The 18,101-nt window shown below is 46.1% G+C and overlaps 1 protein-coding gene across 4 annotated transcripts in view; it reads left to right on the top strand.

Annotated features, from left to right (window-relative positions):
- Window positions 1-17,896, top strand: part of SH3BP2 (SH3 domain binding protein 2) — a 381,251-nt gene extending 363,355 nt beyond the window's left edge. For 3 of the 4 annotated variants that reach the window (XM_069632100.1, XM_069632099.1, XM_069632102.1), the window contains exon 13: window positions 15,877-16,159. In XM_069632100.1, the coding sequence (XP_069488201.1) occupies window positions 15,877-16,014 (138 nt within the window). In that variant the 3' untranslated portion in view covers window positions 16,015-16,159. Of the gene's footprint in view, window positions 1-15,876 lie in introns of all 4 variants that reach the window. The other variant, XM_069632101.1, reaches the window with a different exon arrangement.
- The last annotated feature ends 205 nt before the right edge of the window (window positions 17,897-18,101 follow it).

The following is an 18,101-nucleotide window of genomic DNA, read 5'->3' as shown; positions in this document are numbered from 1 at the left end:
CATCAGGCCCCAAAAAATCAGTTACACACTCCTCTGGTACCCAGGGTGGGGAAAAACACTCATAGGGACAAGAGTCCTACCAGGGACAGGTGTTCACAAAAGGGAATTCTGTCCAAGCCCATAGAAAAACCTAAAGACTCTAGGCCAAAGCTTATACCTCCTACTAATGAAGACATGGGTATTCCTGACACTGTACTCCCAAGTTCAAAGGAATGGTCTTCGCAGGATATCGATAGAGTTATGTGAAGAATGAGTTTAATGGCGAATTTCTTTGAAAAAAATCCAGATTACCTTCAAAGCTTTCAGACCACCCCTCCCACCTCAGCCCCTTATGGCTCTCAACCCTCTATTTCTCAACCCCCTACCAAGAGGGCTCGCTCTGATGTCCCCACACAGGGCAGAATTATAGATCTATATGACCCTGAAATAGATCCAGAAGACCAGGATGATCCTTTCTTTGTGGAAACATCTGACCCTCAACCTGTTGATGAGGACACAGACAAACTTTATTATGGGCACGATGAGGAGCCAGACCAGGAGGCGAACATGTATTTCATAGATTCCCCTATTAATCAGGACCCACCAGTGGTAGATTCCCCTGTAGACAATCAACCCCTCCTCAACAAAGTCTTAACCAAAGCGGCAGAACATTTCCGCATTGACACATAAGAGGTACAGGAAGACATAGACTTCGCTGAATAATTGTTGGGAGACAAAAAGACAGTAGGGCAGTTTATCCCACTGCTAAAATCCAACCTTCTTTGGAGGCACCTAATCTCACACGGGCCGTTAACCCGCGTGTGGAAAAACTGTTCAGACCTGCACCTTCAGACCCCCTATACATAAGAGGCCAGTTAAAACCAGACTCTTTGGTGATTACCACCACACGAAAGAGAGCAAGCACACCCCTTGCTTCCCCCGAGGCTCCCCCGAATAAGGAGAGCAAGAAGATATATGCAATGGGCAGAAAAGTAGCCTCTTCTGCAGCCTACCAAGCAAGAATTGCGAATAATGCTACACTCTTGGCAAGTTACAACTGCCATAAGTGGGAGGAGGTTTCCACGTTACTCTCATCCGCACCTGAGCCACTTAAATCTCAATTAGCTCAGGTGGCAGCAGATGGAAGAGCTGTGTCTACTTGTCTCCTCAAGTCAAATTTTTGACACGGCTGACAATGCAGGGAGAGTTATCGCAGAGGGCACTATTATAAAGAGGTACGCATGGCTTTGCCAATCAGGCTTCAGGCCAGAAACACAGGACACCTTAATTAATATGCCAGTGGAACCTGATATGCTCTTCGGCAAGGCTGTAGAAGACACAATTAAGACAGCAAAGGATGAGTATGAGACTCTAAAGTCCTTAGGTCAGGTCACGAACAAGCCCACAGGGCAAAGAAGTAACGGCAATTTTTGCCGCTTTCAGGGCCAAAATTCTCAGAGGGGATCAGGATACAAATAAGGCCAAGGTTCCTATGGCAACAACCAAGGACAAGCCTTTCAGGGCTATCCACAAGGACAACGTAGAGGTTGTGGTAATCGGGGCAGGGGCCCAGCTGGAGGTGGCACCCCACCTCAGAGCAAGTGACATTTCGCTCCAGGTATCCTCCCATGCATCTCCAGTAGGAGGACGCATTTCCAACTTCACCCACGCATGGGAGGGTATCACCTCAGAAAGATGGGTGCTGTCCACGGTAGCAGGGGGCTACTGTGTAGAACTTTTTCAACGTCCTCGCGATCACCCCCCGAGACAAGAGGTCCACTTAGAGGAACATAAGCGGATCCTTCTAGAAGAAATAACAGCGCTTATATTAAAGGACGCCATAGAAGTGGTCCCAGCCATCCAGGTAAACAGGGGTATTTATTCAATTTACTTCCCTGTGCCAAGAAAAGATCTAACAATGCGCCCAGTATTAGATTTGAGCCCTGGGAACAAATGTGTCAAGCCACAAAAGTTCTGCATGACTACGCAACAAGAGGTAATCCGGCTTCTAAAAAAGGGGGATTACATGGCAACACTGGATGTGAAAGATGCCTATTTTCATATTTCAATGTTCCCAGCGCACAGAAGATTTTTGCGTTTCAAGATAGCGAACCAGCACTACCAATTCAAGGTGCTGCCCTTCGGAATAGCCTCGACTCCAAGGGTATTCACCAAGGTACTGGTGGTGGTGGCAGCGCACCTGCGCAGGGAGGCAATCCCAGTGTACACTTACTTGGACGACTTGCTGATAACAGGGGAATCACCCCTGATTTTCAGACAAAACATCCAAACAACTATCAACCTCCTCTTCCAATTGGGCTCTCAATCAACGAGAAAAAATCGAGCCTATTGCCAAGCACTTCCAAACAGTTCCTAGGAGCTATCCTAAACACAGAGGAAGGATTGGTCTTTCCCTCAGAGGAGAGAATAAAGAATTTGTTACTGCAAATACCACATTATTAGGCCACCTGCCAGATAAGGGTGCGCAAAGCGATGCGTTTAATTGGCATGATGGCATCTTGCATATACCTGGTTCCTCACCTGCACATGCGTCCCATACAGAAGTGGCTGGCGAAACAATGGACTCATGCAAGCGGTCAGTGCGACGATCTAGTGGTCGTTTCGCCAACACTGGTACAAAATCTTCGCTGGTGGACGAGAGAAAACCTGACAAAGGGGAAACCCTTCTACGACCCACAGATACAAGCAGTGGTCACAACGGACGCCTCACTGGCAGGGTGGGAGGCTCACTACCTTCATCACACAGCCCAGCGTCTGTGGTCTCACACTGCATCTCAGAACCACATCAATGTGCATGAACTTTTGTCCGTATTGAAAGCTCTCCAGGCTTTCGAACCCCATTTAACAAATCTGTCGGTGCAGATTGTGACCGACAGCACATGAGCAATGTTTTATTGCTCATCGGCGTGGGGGGGCACACTCTCCAAATCTATCCAGACTTGCACAGAAAATCTGGAAATGGGCACTCAGACGGAAAATGTTCCTGTCATCACAACATGTTCCAGGGGAACTCAACGCTCTAGCAGACTCATTGAGCAGAGATCCCCTAGCAGAGGAACACAAGTGGCATCTATACAAAGAAGTCGTAGAACACCTCTTCTCTCAAAGGGGTTTTCAAACTATAGACCTATTCGCCACAAGCGAAAATCGTCAATGCCCAGACTTTGCGTCCAGGTTCCCCCAGCCAGGCTCCAAGGGGAAAGCCCTACGGATGAACTGGTCAGGGAAGTTTGCTTACGCTTCCCCCCCGTTCCCACCTGAGTCCTCTCATGAGGAAGGTGGTGAACAAGTTACACAAGGAACCAATTACACTGATCCTTGTTGCTCCTATGTGGGCAAGACAGCCATGGTATCCACATCTGCGCAGACTGGCGATGTGCGAACCCATCAAACTCCCGTGTCAGTACAACCTACTCACCCAGCACAGAGGACTAACAGTGCACCCACAACCACACTCTATGAACTTGGCAGCATGGCTCCTGAAGTCATTGAGTTCGGACATCTCAATCTACCACAGAGATGTATGTATATCTTGAAAGAGTCAAGAAAACCAAACACGAGGCACTGTTACTAAGATAAATGGAAACAATTCGTAATTTGGTGCCAGAATAAGCAAATCAACCCCGTTGATTGTACTCCTTCTAATATTCTAACCTATATGCTCCACTTACTGGATGCAGGGTTAGTGTTTAACTCGCCAAAGGTACACCTGGCAGCTTTGTCAGCCTACACCAGTTCCCATAACAAGGTCTCATGGTGGAAGGTACCAGTCGTCAAAGCATTTATGGAAGGTGTAAAGAGACTCCACCCTCCAATTTCTAACCCACCGCCAGGTTGGGGCCTTAATGTGGTACTCGCTAAACTCATGGGACCACCCTTTGAGCCTATGCACAAGTCTAGTCTCAAACACCTGACTTATAAAACTGCCTTCTTAGTAGCCATCACTTCCGTAAGAAGGGTCAGTGAAATCCAAGCTCTGTCAGTGCAGAATCCTTTCTTTACTATACATGAGGACAAACTGGTTTTACGGACTCAACCTAGGTTCTCACCTAAGTTAATTTCCAGATTCCATGTTAACCAGTCTATTGAGCTACCGGCTTTCTTCCAGGAACCCAGAAGCTCTGCTGAGGTAAAACTCCACACACTAGGGGGGCGTGGCCAGCCGAGGATCCGATGGGATGGCTCCTCAGCAAGCTCCATGACTTCATCCGACCCCGGAATCCTTATCCCCTTCAAAATGCATCGATAAACTTGCAGAAACAGCCTATGCTGCGATTAACTTCTTGGGCACCTGAAGAAACGAGAATTCGGCGGCATTAAATAGCATAAGTGAAGTTGTAGGCACATTTCGGAGGATTATCGTATCGACCGCATATCAAGATGGCAGCGGCCGTGGACTTCATGCGAAGAGAGAAGTTGTGGAATTCAGAAAGAAAATGAGCGGGGCCGAGTTGAGGAACGACAGAAGAAAGAAGCATACTGCAAACCCGGGGGTCTCCCTGCGTGTCCTGGTGCCGTGGCTGACTGGCGCGTGAGCGAGACGGTGAAAACCTGTAACTCCCCCCGGGCGCGTATCATGAGGCATGGGCTGCGGCAGGTAGAAGCGGCGCGCCCTGGAGTCTGAGGCGTGAGACCATCGGAGAAGCCGCAGGCCATAGACAAACCCGGAGGAAGTGAGTGTGCGGTGTCTGACCGCAGAGAGGAGAATCCGGCAAGCTGGCAGCCCGGCGGCGAGGTCGGCGGTGAGCAGAGGTGAGCGGAGCAGCTGTGGGGGAAGCAGCAGCTGCAGCAGGAGACACCGGCGCTAAGGAGCGGCCGCGGGGGTGGTGCAGAACCCGGGGCCCCCGGAACCTTGTGTACGGCCGCAGCTGTGAGCCCTGAAGACTTGTCACTGCAGGAGGCGAAGCGCTAGCAGATATTCAACCTAAACAGCGGCATTTTGTAAACTATGCACCCCACTCACTCCCGGTAATTTGAAGGAATACGTATGAAGCGGCCCGTACGGACGCCATTTTGACGACATATTGCCGGATCCCTGAAAAGGAGCGGGTTGAAGCTTGCACAGAAGTAGTAAGGGGGCAAAACAGACTTTCGGTCGAGCGCTCTCTGGAAAAACAGCAGTGCCCTTCAAGGTGAGGGATATCAGAGGCTTTTGCAGCCCGGTCCACAGCCCGAAGATGAAAGTAATCACGTATACGGATGGGGTGATGCAACATGAAGCATGCTAACTAACGCAGACGCTTAACAGAAGGAGCCGGATTAAAGAGAACAACAGTTGCCCGAACCCAAAAAAAGCTAGGACAATAACATACACTCCAAATTTGCGGCGACTGATACAAGCTATAAGCTGCATGTGACATCTCAGGGGAATGAAACCTAAAGCAGAGTGAAGAGGAGAATAGCAATCACGCTGCGCGACGTTTGCTTGGGGGTTTCATATGACCCTGGTACAAAACTCATCCAACCAGCATAACATAGGGTGTCTATTTAAAGGTTGGGCACTGGTATAAAAAAAAACGGCTTGCATCCTGAGGGAGACACAGAACGATAGGCAACGCTGCCTGAGATGTGAAATGGCGGCTGGGTGCCAACGCAGCACGAGGTAGTTGCATTCTAATTCCCCAGGGTGCCAATACAGCAGAGAGAAAAATGAACCCCTAACAACACATCAGAATGTTCCGGGAGCAATACCAGGGGACCAGAGTAAGCAACAATAACCAAAGTGCTAGGCTCGGATGCTCACTGAATGGCTCTACCCCTCCACTTATCTGTAATGGGGTTTATATGAGGCTGATCCACCAAATGAAACAGTCCATAATCAGCTAGGCATAAACAGGAAAACGTGGCAGTGGCCATACAGAGAAGGAAGGAATATACTCTCCCACAGTACAACAAACTGAGGCACACAACCCCAAAAGGGGTGAAAAGAAAAGAAGGACGGACCCCTTGAGGCTAAACCCAGAAGTGCAGAATAAAACTCAGCCCACAGCACAAACATAACATAGATAAAGAGCTACACCTGGTCCTACAAGGGAATCCCCAAAGTGGTGGGAGGTGGAAAACCTACCTGAGGGGCAACAGTGGTGAGCAACATTGGTCCTAACTCGTCAGACCTAATCCAGAGCGATAAACAAGAACATCACACACCGACCAAGATGTCCAAACAAACAACGAAAACCAAAGGCCAAGGCTCTGGCGATATCAAAGCCCTGCTACAGACAGCAGATACTCAGAAACGCAATCAGGTGCAGGCGATGGCCCAGGTACATACCCCCCCCTCCGGAGGGGGCAGGGAACCCCGAAGAATCACCTATTCGAAAGTCAGATCTGCTAGAAATTCTGCAGGAGCTTAAGAAAGACAAGATAGTGCAAATAATCTAGCTAAATCCATCTCTGATCTTAGTAAGGGAGTCTTGGCAGTAGAAAAAAGGATCGATGAAGTTGAAACGGTGGTAACGGAGCAGAGCCATGAACATGACATCTTGGCAAACAGAGTCCATGAGTTGGAACAACAAATGGAACGTGTGCAGAATAAACAGGAAGATGCCGAAAACAGGTCCAGGCGAAATAACATCCGAATTTGTGGAATCCAAAAATCGGTAATGGACTCTAACTTACAACAATATGTGATGGACCTGTTTCAACACATCCTGAACACAGAAGAGAACAAAGAAATCCTGCTAGATCAGACGCACAGGATCTACTCTATGTATCAACTTAACAAGAATCTGTATCCTGACGTGCTAACCCAGATACACCTGTATCAACTGAAAGAGGACATTATGCGAGCCGCTCGTAAGAAGGAACCTATTAGATTCCGCTCCACTCCAATTCAATTATTTCAAGACCTAGCCCAAGCTACACTTGTCAGGAGGCAAAGACTGAGGGTAGTCACAAACTGGTTGAGAACCAGGGATGTGCGATACCGGTGGGGACACCCGACATGCCTTTGTTTCGAATGGAAAGGCCAGAGGTTCTCCGTCTCCAAGGAGGAAGATATGGCAGATCTTATGCAGGAGGACGAGGGAGGCAACCTCACCGACAAGGAAGGATCTCCATCCCAGAACAAGGAGATAGAAGGTGGATCCGGAAGCGGCCAATGGACGCTCTCGACCACGGGGGCGTAATAGGGATCCTAAACCCACAGATCCCACCTGAACAACTGCTAAGCACCTGGAGAACCGGGACAGTCCCTTCAAAATTGGAAAATGGGGATGACAAAAAGGAAAAAGGGTAAACTTACATCTGGAACGTAATCATAAGCTAAGTTGGGTGCACAAGAAGCAATCATACCAGCCATTAAGCAGCAAAAAAAAGGTGGGGGGTGGGGAAGAAGGAGTCCAGTTCCCAAACTTTCCAGGTGAGTAAAGAACCCGGTGATATACTGTGAATGCATAATGTTGAGAATGTTATTGGGAAGTTTTAATTCAATCCTTGGGGGTGGGGGGATTTCGTTTTTTCGTTTTTTGGGTGAAAAAGTACAAAACATACACAAAATACCTAAAAATGTTCTTGAGTTGGATCGCAATGAAGAGGACAAATGGTTAAAGTACAATAATGACTGAGTTAACATTTGTTTAGTTAAATGTCCAGGGGCTTAACTCCCCAATCAAGCGGAAATCTATGTTAACTAGGTTGAGAGATATGCACGCCTTGGTGGTTTGGCTGCAAGAGACACACTTACTCCCAGAGGATGAACAGAGGTTGGGACATAGAGCCTTCCCTACACAATATCTGGCCTCCAGTGGGACTAAAAAGCGGGGAGTGGGCATCTTATTAGCAAAAGGTATCAGTTTTGAAAATCGATCTATTAAAAAAGACCCGGAAGGCCGCTATTATATGCTGGGGGGGGGACTGTTGGGCCAGCTGGTTACGTTGATTTCAATTCATGCCCCTAATGCGAAACAGGACCACTTCCTACTGAGCCTATTACCCAAAATTGCACAATGGGGAATAGGGAAAATTCTAATTGGAGGCGATATTAACGGGGTGATGGATGCAGCAATGGATAAAACCCTCCCAGCCACCTCCAATGACCACACATTCAGACAAGCCTTGGGCAAATTTCTAAGGGAACTACATCTATTAGAAACTTGGCGATTCTTTAACCCACGAGATAGAACATATACCCACTACTCAGCAGTACACAAGGGATATTCCCCTATCGATATGATACTTATTTCAGAAACAGTGGTCCCACAATTTACAGGCTTAGAAATTGGAGTGTGATGCCTATCAGACCACGCTCCGGTACTTCTAAAAATAGAACCAAACTACCCGCAACAACAACCCCACATACCTTGGTGATTAAATGAGGTATTATTGAAAGAACTAACGGTTCGGATAAGCATAGAAGAAACCTTACAGAACTATTTCCGGGAAAATATGACACCGGGGGTTGACTGGTCGAATATTTGGGATGCCAGCAAAGCGGTAGTATGAGGGGAGTTTATCGCGCAAACATCAAGCTATATTAGCAGTCGGGAGAGGGTGAGACGTAATATGGAGGCCAATATACACAAGGCGGAGGTGGAATACAAAGACAGGGGCTCACAGAAGGCATGGCAAACCCACCTAGCAGACGATGCAGCACGCTTTCTGGTACAAACAAAACAATTTTATTATAGACATAGGGGTAAAGCTAACCGACTCCTTGCTGCTAAAATGAGGAACCAGAAGATCCGGAACCGTATAACCCAACTTCGTAATGGAAACGGGGATGTAGTGAGGGGGGAGAAAGAAATAGAAGAGGCGATGTTCTCATACTACACCAACAATCTAATAAAGGAAAACCTAGAGGGGGAGGCACAGGTTACATTTTTAAACCAGATAGAGTTACCGCAAATTAATGAGGCGGATAGGCAACATCTGGAAGGCCCCATAACAGAGGAGGAATTGGGGAGGCAATGAGGGCACTAAAAGGACACAAATCCCTGGGCCCAGATGGGCTAAGAAATGCATATTATAAAACATTCAGGACCATCTTAACAGGCCCCCTAACGCACCTTTTTAACCTCAATAGGGACAAGGGGCGAGCTTCCGGGGACATGTGTCCAGCAACCACGATATTACTGTTGAAACCAGACAGGAATCCAACGAATTGTGCAAGTTATCGCCCGATCTCCTTATTAAACGGGGATGCAAAGATTTATTCCATGGTACTGGCCCGGAGATTAGCAATTGTACTTCCGGAGATAATCCATTCAGATCAGGCAGGATTTGTGAAGGGGCGGCACACATATGATAATATTCTCATAGCCATAGATACGATAGACTGGGGATGGAGGACTGGTCAGAGATTTTCAGTGGCAGCTCTGGACGCTTCCAAAGCCTTTGATAGCCTACACTGGGGTTTTCTACAGCTAACCCTTGAAAGATTCGGATGCTGACCAATCTTCACCCGCATGGTAATGGCCCATTTCACATACCCATCCACAAGATTAATGGTCAATGGGAAACTTACAGGGAGTATTCCCATTCAGAAAGGCACAAGACAGGGGTGCCCACAGTCACCCCTGATCTTTGCCATGGATATGGAGCCATTTGCATGTAGGGTTTGTAACCACCCGGGAATCCAAGGGCTTGAAGTGGGCACTGCAGGACCTCAAAAAGTAGCACTCTACGTGAATGACATTATCCTATTCCTAAGGGACACCGCAAACTCCCTACCAGCGGCCATACAATTACTGGAAGAATTCGCAAAGGTCACAGGATTCCATATTAACTACCCCAAATCGAAAGCTCTTAATATTACCGAAAAGGCAGAACAAATCCCGGAATGTGAGAATCAATAGCCCCTGAAGTGGGAACATAAGGCAGTAAAATGTCTTGGGGTACAATTGACCCTCAGATATGATAGACTATACGGGGCTAATTTTCCGGACCTCCTGAAAACACTAGCAAGGGATCTAAAATGATGGGAACTGCAGGAATTGTCCTGGCTGGCACACATTATAGCGGTTAAAATGACCCTACTTCCTAAATTTCTATACGTAGTGGGCACCATACCAATAAGAATCCCGGGCTCAGCCATCCAAACATTACAGAAAGAAGTGATGACCTTTATCTGGGGTGGGGGGGAGAAACCAAGAATTTCCAAAAAGTACTATTTAGACCACAAGCCATGGGGGGGCTGGGAGTCCCAGAATTTCGTAGGTACCTATGGGCAGCACAGGTAGCCCCGATGCTACAATGGACATCTGGAGAAGATCGAAATCAGTGGGTAACATTAGAAAGAACAGCGACCAAGACGCCCCTGGGGAACCTTGGCTTCCTCGCCACACGGCATAGGGAAAAAGGAGGTTTGCTACTAGAATCAACTAAAACTACTCTGTGGCATTGGAATAAGGTATTGAGGAATAAGACGATCAAAGTGGGGGGGGACCACAGGCTAATTTCTGGACACACTGGGGGGCCAGGAACACAGGCTAATTTCTGGACACACTGGGGGGGCAGGGAAAGTAACCCGGTTCTAAAAGACCTCTATACAGATGGGTCACCCTTGACGTTTGAAGACTATAAGGCCAGGTTTAACATACCGGAGCCGGAACGATTTCACTATGTTCGGTTTAGGCATTGGGTCTCAAACGCAAAGGTGAAAGAAGGGGCAACTAGAAGCCCAATAGGAGTGGAGCTAACAGTACAAGAAGGCCAACCAGACAAGGGAATAACTAGATTATATCATCTAATGGGGGTGATGGACCCTGAAGAGAACCTCACCTATATGCAAAGATGGGAGACAGATCTAGGGAGACCAATCTCTGGGGAAACTTGGGGCCGCATCTGGCATAGAACTGCCAAGAGCTCTAAATGCACCTCAATTAAGGAAGCAGCATACAAACTCTGCCTCCGATGGTATATGACGCCCTTACGTATGCATTCCATCAACCCAGAATACCCTGCAACCTGCTGGAGAAATTGTGAACAACCCAGGGGATCTTATTCACATGTGGTGGTCCTGCCCACTAGCAGAGACCTATTGGAAGGAGATTTTAAGTCACATTAAAGAAATAACTGGTTTGGGGCTTCCCTTCGATCCGCTAGTGGTGCTCCTGGGAGAGGCGGTCGAGGGATGCTATGCAATCTCAGGGCCTACAGCCACGCTTATCACCCACATGCTGAGCGCGGCCAGAATTACGGTTGCACAAGCATGGAAGACTAAGGAAGGACCAATAGTAGCCATGTGGTGGGTGAGGTTGTGGGAGTGATGGCCATGGAAAAGGTGACAGCAATAGCCCATGCCTCTTACTCAAAGTATCTGAATATTTGGCTACCACTTCACGAATTTACAGACGATAAAGAGCAGATGTACTTTAAACCTAGGTTGCTCCGTGCAATATCAAATAAAAACTTTAAGCTGGAAAAGTGATCCAACCTGTTGAACTCTTAAAACAAGAACAGAACACTTCTTCACCCATAAGTTGGGGAAATGTTTGGGGGGAGGGGGTTAGTTTGACGATTATTATGTATGGTTAATATATATGAGCAAAGGAATTGAACTGCACTGAAACCCCAAGAGGGGGCAAGAAAGAGTTGGCATGAACAAAACAATGTATGCTTGTCATTAACTGTTTATTGATATATACATGTCTATGATGCTCTAAAACATAAATAAAGTTGGTAAAATAAAAAAACTCCACACACTAGATGTGAGGATGGTGGTCCTCTAATACGTAGACAAGACCAGACCGCTAAGAAAAACAGATCAACTGTTTGTCTCCATAGCGCCAGGCAGAGAAGGAGATTGCATCTCTAAAAATGGCATCTCTAGGTGGATAGATGTATGCAACTGTGGTATTTGCTTTCAGATAAAACACTGCCTTTTAGTCCAAGGGCCCACTCCACAAGAGGTACTGGAGCCACTCTGGCTTTCATTGCAAATGTCCCCTTAGACAGTATTTGCAAAGCAGCTACTTGGAGCTCTATACATACTTTCACTCAGCAGTACTGCATTGACACTCATCCAAGACAGATACACAAGTGAGACAAGCAGTTATAAGACATTTATTCGCTCATGAACCTTCTCACATCCCACCTCCTTCTTCCACTGCTCGCTAATCTATGCACAGCATGTGATCTAAGCAAATTCCACAAGCCTCAGAAGGGATACATTACTCACCGTAATCGTATTTCTGATGCTTGTATCTGCTTAGATTCACATGCGACCCACCCTTCCTCCTCTCGGAGCGACGGCGCATGGATGCCTATGAGCTTGTCTATACTTATCTGCTTGGATACAACTGTACTCACGCTACACCTCATGCTACCTCATGTCAGAAAAATAACAATCTGAGGGACCTCGACGCGTGAGGGATCATGGGTACAGTTGATGCCACACTAGGGATAGTATTACTGGCATGCCCTGTCGACGGCCCTTTTCGAGTTTCGGAAACAACAACTGTAATACTCTGCAGCTTCAACTAGATGTCGGCCTATGCACAGCATGTGAATCTAAGCAGATGCAAGCATCCGAAATACGGTTACGGTGAGTAATTTATCATATATATATATATATATATATATATATATATATTTTGGATCTATGTTCGTTTGGGTCTTATGTTGAAAACCAAGGTGTTTTTGTCTGGAAATGTGAATAGGCCTAGAGCAATGCAATATAACATGTTGAAATATCCAAGTGTTGTTTGTGAAAAACTGCACATTACATTTTTTAAAACTTTTGATAAATGAATAAAATTATATTTTTGAGAAATAACTACGAGTGTATCGAGGAAGAAACACAGTGCGCTGCACAATCAGGCCCTCCACACCTCCCCTCTTAGCTTCCAGTTCCTCCTCATTTCTTCCTCCTCTTCCTCTCTGGACCTCCTTCCTCCTCTCCAGATGGTTCTTCCATCCTTCTTCTTGCTTCTTCACCTCTTCATTTTCCTTCAAGACCATCTTTCCAACATTCTTAGCTCTCGTTCCCCTAGTTATCCTCCCCTTTCTTTTTTTGTGTCTGTGGGTTTTCTGCTGCAGAGATGCAGCAGGCTAGCTCTTGATGACTTGCTTGCATGCTTTTCCTCAATCTCAACAACACTCAATCTCCAGGTTCACATAGAGGTATGGGGCCTCATTCCGAGTTTGGCGGGTACTTGGCATCCCGGGATATCTGGCAGTGGAAAGTTTAAGTCCCCATTCCCATGGCATCTGATAGGACGCCATGGGAATGGGGACGCGGAAGCAGCAGCACCATGGCTAACAGTGCTTCAGTGGCTACTCCGCCTACCAGGGCCGTTGCGCCCGACAGTTCAGACCTGCCGAGCGCAACGGCCCAGGAAGGCACAGTTGGAGTGTGGCGGTGCGGAAAGGGTGCCGGTACGGTGCAGCCGGCACCCTTATTTCCGGACTGACACACTTGTAATGACGCCCATGGTGTATCTGTTGTGCAAGGAAGTCACTGACTGGTTCTTCTCAAACCACGACTGAATATTTAGGGTTTCCCAAATGGCACAGAGCTGCAAGTCTTCCTTTAATTTTCAAGTCTTTGGTGTGTGCTGGTATTTTTCTGGCACATGTTCAGCCATCCTTTTTGGTGCAAAGTCCTCAATGCTGTGTTTGATGTTGTTAAGCTAAAATCACAGCAGATGTCCCTGGTTGTCCGTGCACGTTTTTCCCATTCACCCATGCTATGTGCAAGGTTACTCCAGTTTTGGTTCTGAAATATGGGTTCTCGAAATTGGGGCAACAGTTCCATGGAATTACACAAATCATATAGGCACTTGTGCTTAAGGGATAGTTCTTCTGGAGTAGTGGGTGCAAGGTACACCCTTGTTAGATCAAAGAGGGATAGCGGTTAGTGCTTGTCCGGTTTGGTGTAAGTTCATTGGGGTGGGATTCCAGGGAGTATATTTATGCCTTTTGCTTTCACAGATTCCATCTACCCAGCCCTAATAGACCTCTCCATTCTTGACTAATCATCCCATTCTTCGAGAGCCAGCGGCCCTCCACACTGAGCCCATCTGTTCAATATTCTGGATTCCCCATGCTTGGTTGTAGCCTGTCACCCTCCATTCCAGGATCCCCTTGAGGCTTGTCCTGGGTTGATTTCGTTAAGGCTGGTGTTGAGCTGGAGAACAAAGAGGATCCGCAGGCTACCTCTTGTGGCTCCCACATTATGGAGCGGATGGCACAAGGCCCACTCTGGCCCCATCACCCAGCCTAAAATAAGGGACTGTGCCACAGTATCATTATTGGTGTACGTTGGCAGAGTTATCCCTGATCTAGTCCTAATCCGAGAACCTTTTTAAGGCTCCTGGGAAGCAAACGTAGATCATATTTTGAAATTATTGCATTAAGGTAATGCTCTTTCTCCTTCATCTCTCCTGCTCCTTTGATGCAGTTTATCATATGTCTCCGCCCCCCCAGACACTCTCAAATCTTGGGTTTCTGGGCACCTTCCTCATCTGGGTGCCCTTCTTCCTGGGTGATATCATCTTTTCAGTCTCCTGGAGCACTGTGAGATCCTGTGCCACACACATCACAGTAGAAGTCCTACAAGGATCTACCCTTGATCTACTCATCCTCAGACTCTACGGCTTCTCTCTCTCAACAGTCTCCTCTCATCCTTCAGCTTCTCATATCAACGGTTCACACGATTATACTCCACTCTTCTCCTTTCCCTCTTTTACCCCAGGGATGTGCTATTGCATCACCATTTGCCTCTTTTCCATCAGTCACTGGGTGCTGCTGAATTGCTTGATGCTAAACGATGCCGAAATGGAAATTATCCTTTCCCTGGCCTCAAATGCCATCCATCCTTGCTTTATCCTCTATCATTTCTCCCTGGCCTCTGTACCTCATCGCTTAAGCCTCACAATCGGGAGCTTTTCTTTGACAGCTCTCTGAAACTTCACCAGTTCATCGCCATCTACAGCTGCCTGGCTTAACCTTTGGAAATTATGTAAAACCTGTCCAAATGTAAGCTTCTACACTGCTCAACCTAGTCCTGGGCAAGTTGGATTACTCTGCAAGCTTTATGGGTCTTCACACAACTCCTTTGTTTATCTCAACATGGTACTGCATTGTGCTACTTATCACCGTCCACAACAGCACCATCCAAGAAAGTCTGGTCTTCGAGAATCCCAATCGAGCAACATTTACATGATAACCTTGGGTTACGTTGATTAACTCCCATTTCTTTTCACTGTACTCAAAATATATTTTGTGTGGTTATCCTAAAAGCAGGCAGTGGATTTGGGTCTTAAGGATCAGACTTCAAGTACCCTGTAACTTCCCAAGATCCTCACCCACCTAGCGCACAACGTTTACACACGATGGCAATAGATACAAATTTGCTTTCTAGGCAAAGGCCTTCATCTAGTGGTAAAAGTTATTAATGGGCTATCCCTTCTCCTCTACCCTCGTAACCCTCAAATCTCTCTGAAACTATCTCCCACTACTCATCACCACCCACTCTTATCTTCCCAAGCCCTCCTCAACCTAATCAGCCACCGTTCACCATGTGCTGCCTCTGGTTTTCGCTTCCTCGCCCTACTCCCAGAAATGAAGCACATTCCCAAAAGTGACTGCTTCAAGTTCGCCTGTTAGAACCACTTTGCCTTCCAGGAGACAGCCCAGAGGCATATGGTGCTATCTGTCAGCATTCAATTGCATATCTGTTTTTATCTGTAAACACTGTGGTCGTTGACAATGTATTTAATGTCTATCTTGTGCTGGCCCTGTTCACTGCTTCTAGCTCCTAAACATCACCAGGTGGGCAAAACACCAGCAAGGGGATGGCTCCAGCCATTAGTATACTCTCTGTACAATGCTTCTTGATGAAAAACGTTCATTATTAATAAATAAATACTAATTGAATGAATGCAAATAATGATTCTTCTCTTTATATCTTCTGCTTTCGTTTCTCTTCCACAGGGCTCCAAGTTCTACCTGGAGGAATGCTACATGTTTTCTGGCATATGGAGTCTAGTTGAACACTATCACACACATATCCTGCCCAGCCATGACACGTTGATTCTTAAGCATCCATATGGATATACTAGGCCAAGGTGACGGCTCTTCCAAGTTTCCTGGCTAAAGAGTTCTTTGTGCAACGAAAGACTTTATTGGAATGAAAGACTTAAACTGACCATGCAATTCAGATGTTCCATTATGTGGACAATGCAGCAGCCCAAAGGCAACCTCTGTGAGATATACTGTACTAATTATAAATAGCTAATTATTTTTATATATAGAATGCACCTCCAGTTCCAGATACGTCAAGGACATGTGGGATTTTGCACAGAGGATCAAGACATTTCAGTGTGTTGATGAAAGTGTCCTATTCACTATATAACTTCTCCTACTAAATCCATTGAACTGCCTCAAGCCTACTTCAGAATCCAAGTAACAGGACCGCCACCCACCATTCCTCCCCACATCATAGTGGGTTTGAGTGCCACGCATAAAGTTCTTAAGTATGCGTGGAAGAGCATAAGAAGTTATAACTTATGGACGATCTCTACTGTTGAAGTACAAGGAATGATCAACCTGTCTCACCATGGCATTGCCTTAAGCAAGCTTCTATTCCGATTACGCAACATTAAGGTTATTTGGGGCCGACCGATGAGTGTGGGATGATGATTTAAATAAAACGATGTAAATGTGGCTTCTGACATTATGTACAGTATCAATGGCAACTTCTTGGCTGCTTCATTTGAGTTCAGCTAATCCAAGAGATCGATATATAGAATAGATTGTGCAGACCATTACGAGTTATATATCACCCTTCAGGACAAATGTGACAATTTACACAGATATTACATTGTAAAACACTTGGCATAACTGACCACTATTCCAGGAAATTCTGCGCACATTTGGAATCGTAATAGGGCATTCAGTGAACGTCTGAAAGGTGTCAGAAACTGAAGTTCTCCAATATATCCATTTGAAGAATACGGAAAATGGCAATACAACTAGCGTTAGTTCCTTTTTCCAAGTCGAATTATTGTCACTTTTAGCATAGATGGACTCTGAAGAATTGATTGGTATACAACTGATGAGACAAAGGTATACACTTTGTATAAAGCAATACCCAGCAACCAGCATATGGGTTATCCAATGCTGCTTGTTATTATTGTAAATTAAGGACAACTAGTTATTTTTTCTTCTTGGCTGTCAAAATGTCTAAACGTAACATTTGATATCTGATAAACTGGTGTCATCCGAAATATTGGTTTGTGTACTTCTTAGATTTTCTTCTGAAACCTACAAAATGCCTGAACTATTATGATGTTTAAGCCCTATATTGCTGCCCTCGTTCTCCCTCCCCCAGATGCAGCTGTCCCAGTTTTGGTTTCTCATTTTCCACTTGCCAGGCCCATGATTGTCAAACGGGCCAACTGGGGGAAGTGGCTTCCATCTTCTACTATGATCCTCTTCCTTTGGGTTGCCTGCTGTTGCGCTTCAGTGCTGATTCTACACAATTTGTGCAAGGCTCCAAGCAATACTCTGACTGTCTGTCCACGTAATAAAACTGGAAGTAAACATTACTTCTCAACATAGAGATTTTACATACCATGTTATGGTGATAGAACCATGCCAAGAAGTTTAAAGAAGCTCCCTCTGTTTCTGCTATACCTCATTTGTAGAGACAGTTGAGGACTTCATCTTTCAGGTCGGGCATTCTGGTGCAGGATTCAAGGAGAAAAACACTTCCACTGAAAATGTACTGACCTGGTGGATCTAGTAGCAAAGACAAATCTAATGTAGATTATTTAAGCTATAACTTACTCGACGATTCGAATGAAGTAATACTACATCATTATATTGTTTTTTACCCTGTAAAATATATGTAATTTAAAGAAATGTAAATAAGAATTTTATGCAATTGAAATGTATTTTTCAGTAATTGTACAAATACATGTGCAACTAATAAAACCACATGTGTACTCAAGAGAGTGTAATTTCCTCTTTTCATTCTATGGGTGTATGGTTTGTTTCCTGGCCCCAACGAATGAGTACATTTGGGCCCCCTCGTCAATAATTTGCCAACGTTGCAGATCTTTCACATCCCGGGGACCATTTGGCTTGGCCTTTGGACAGGGGCGTCGCTAGGCAGGTGCTGTGGGGCTATAATTCCAGGTCTTTTGGTTGTAGCC

Source organism: Ambystoma mexicanum, chromosome 6q (genome assembly GCF_040938575.1).
Source record: "Ambystoma mexicanum isolate Mex_15411 chromosome 6q, UKY_AmexF1_1, whole genome shotgun sequence".
Taxonomy (NCBI): Eukaryota; Metazoa; Chordata; class Amphibia; order Caudata; family Ambystomatidae; genus Ambystoma; species Ambystoma mexicanum.
This window is presented reverse-complemented; position numbering and strand designations above follow the sequence as displayed.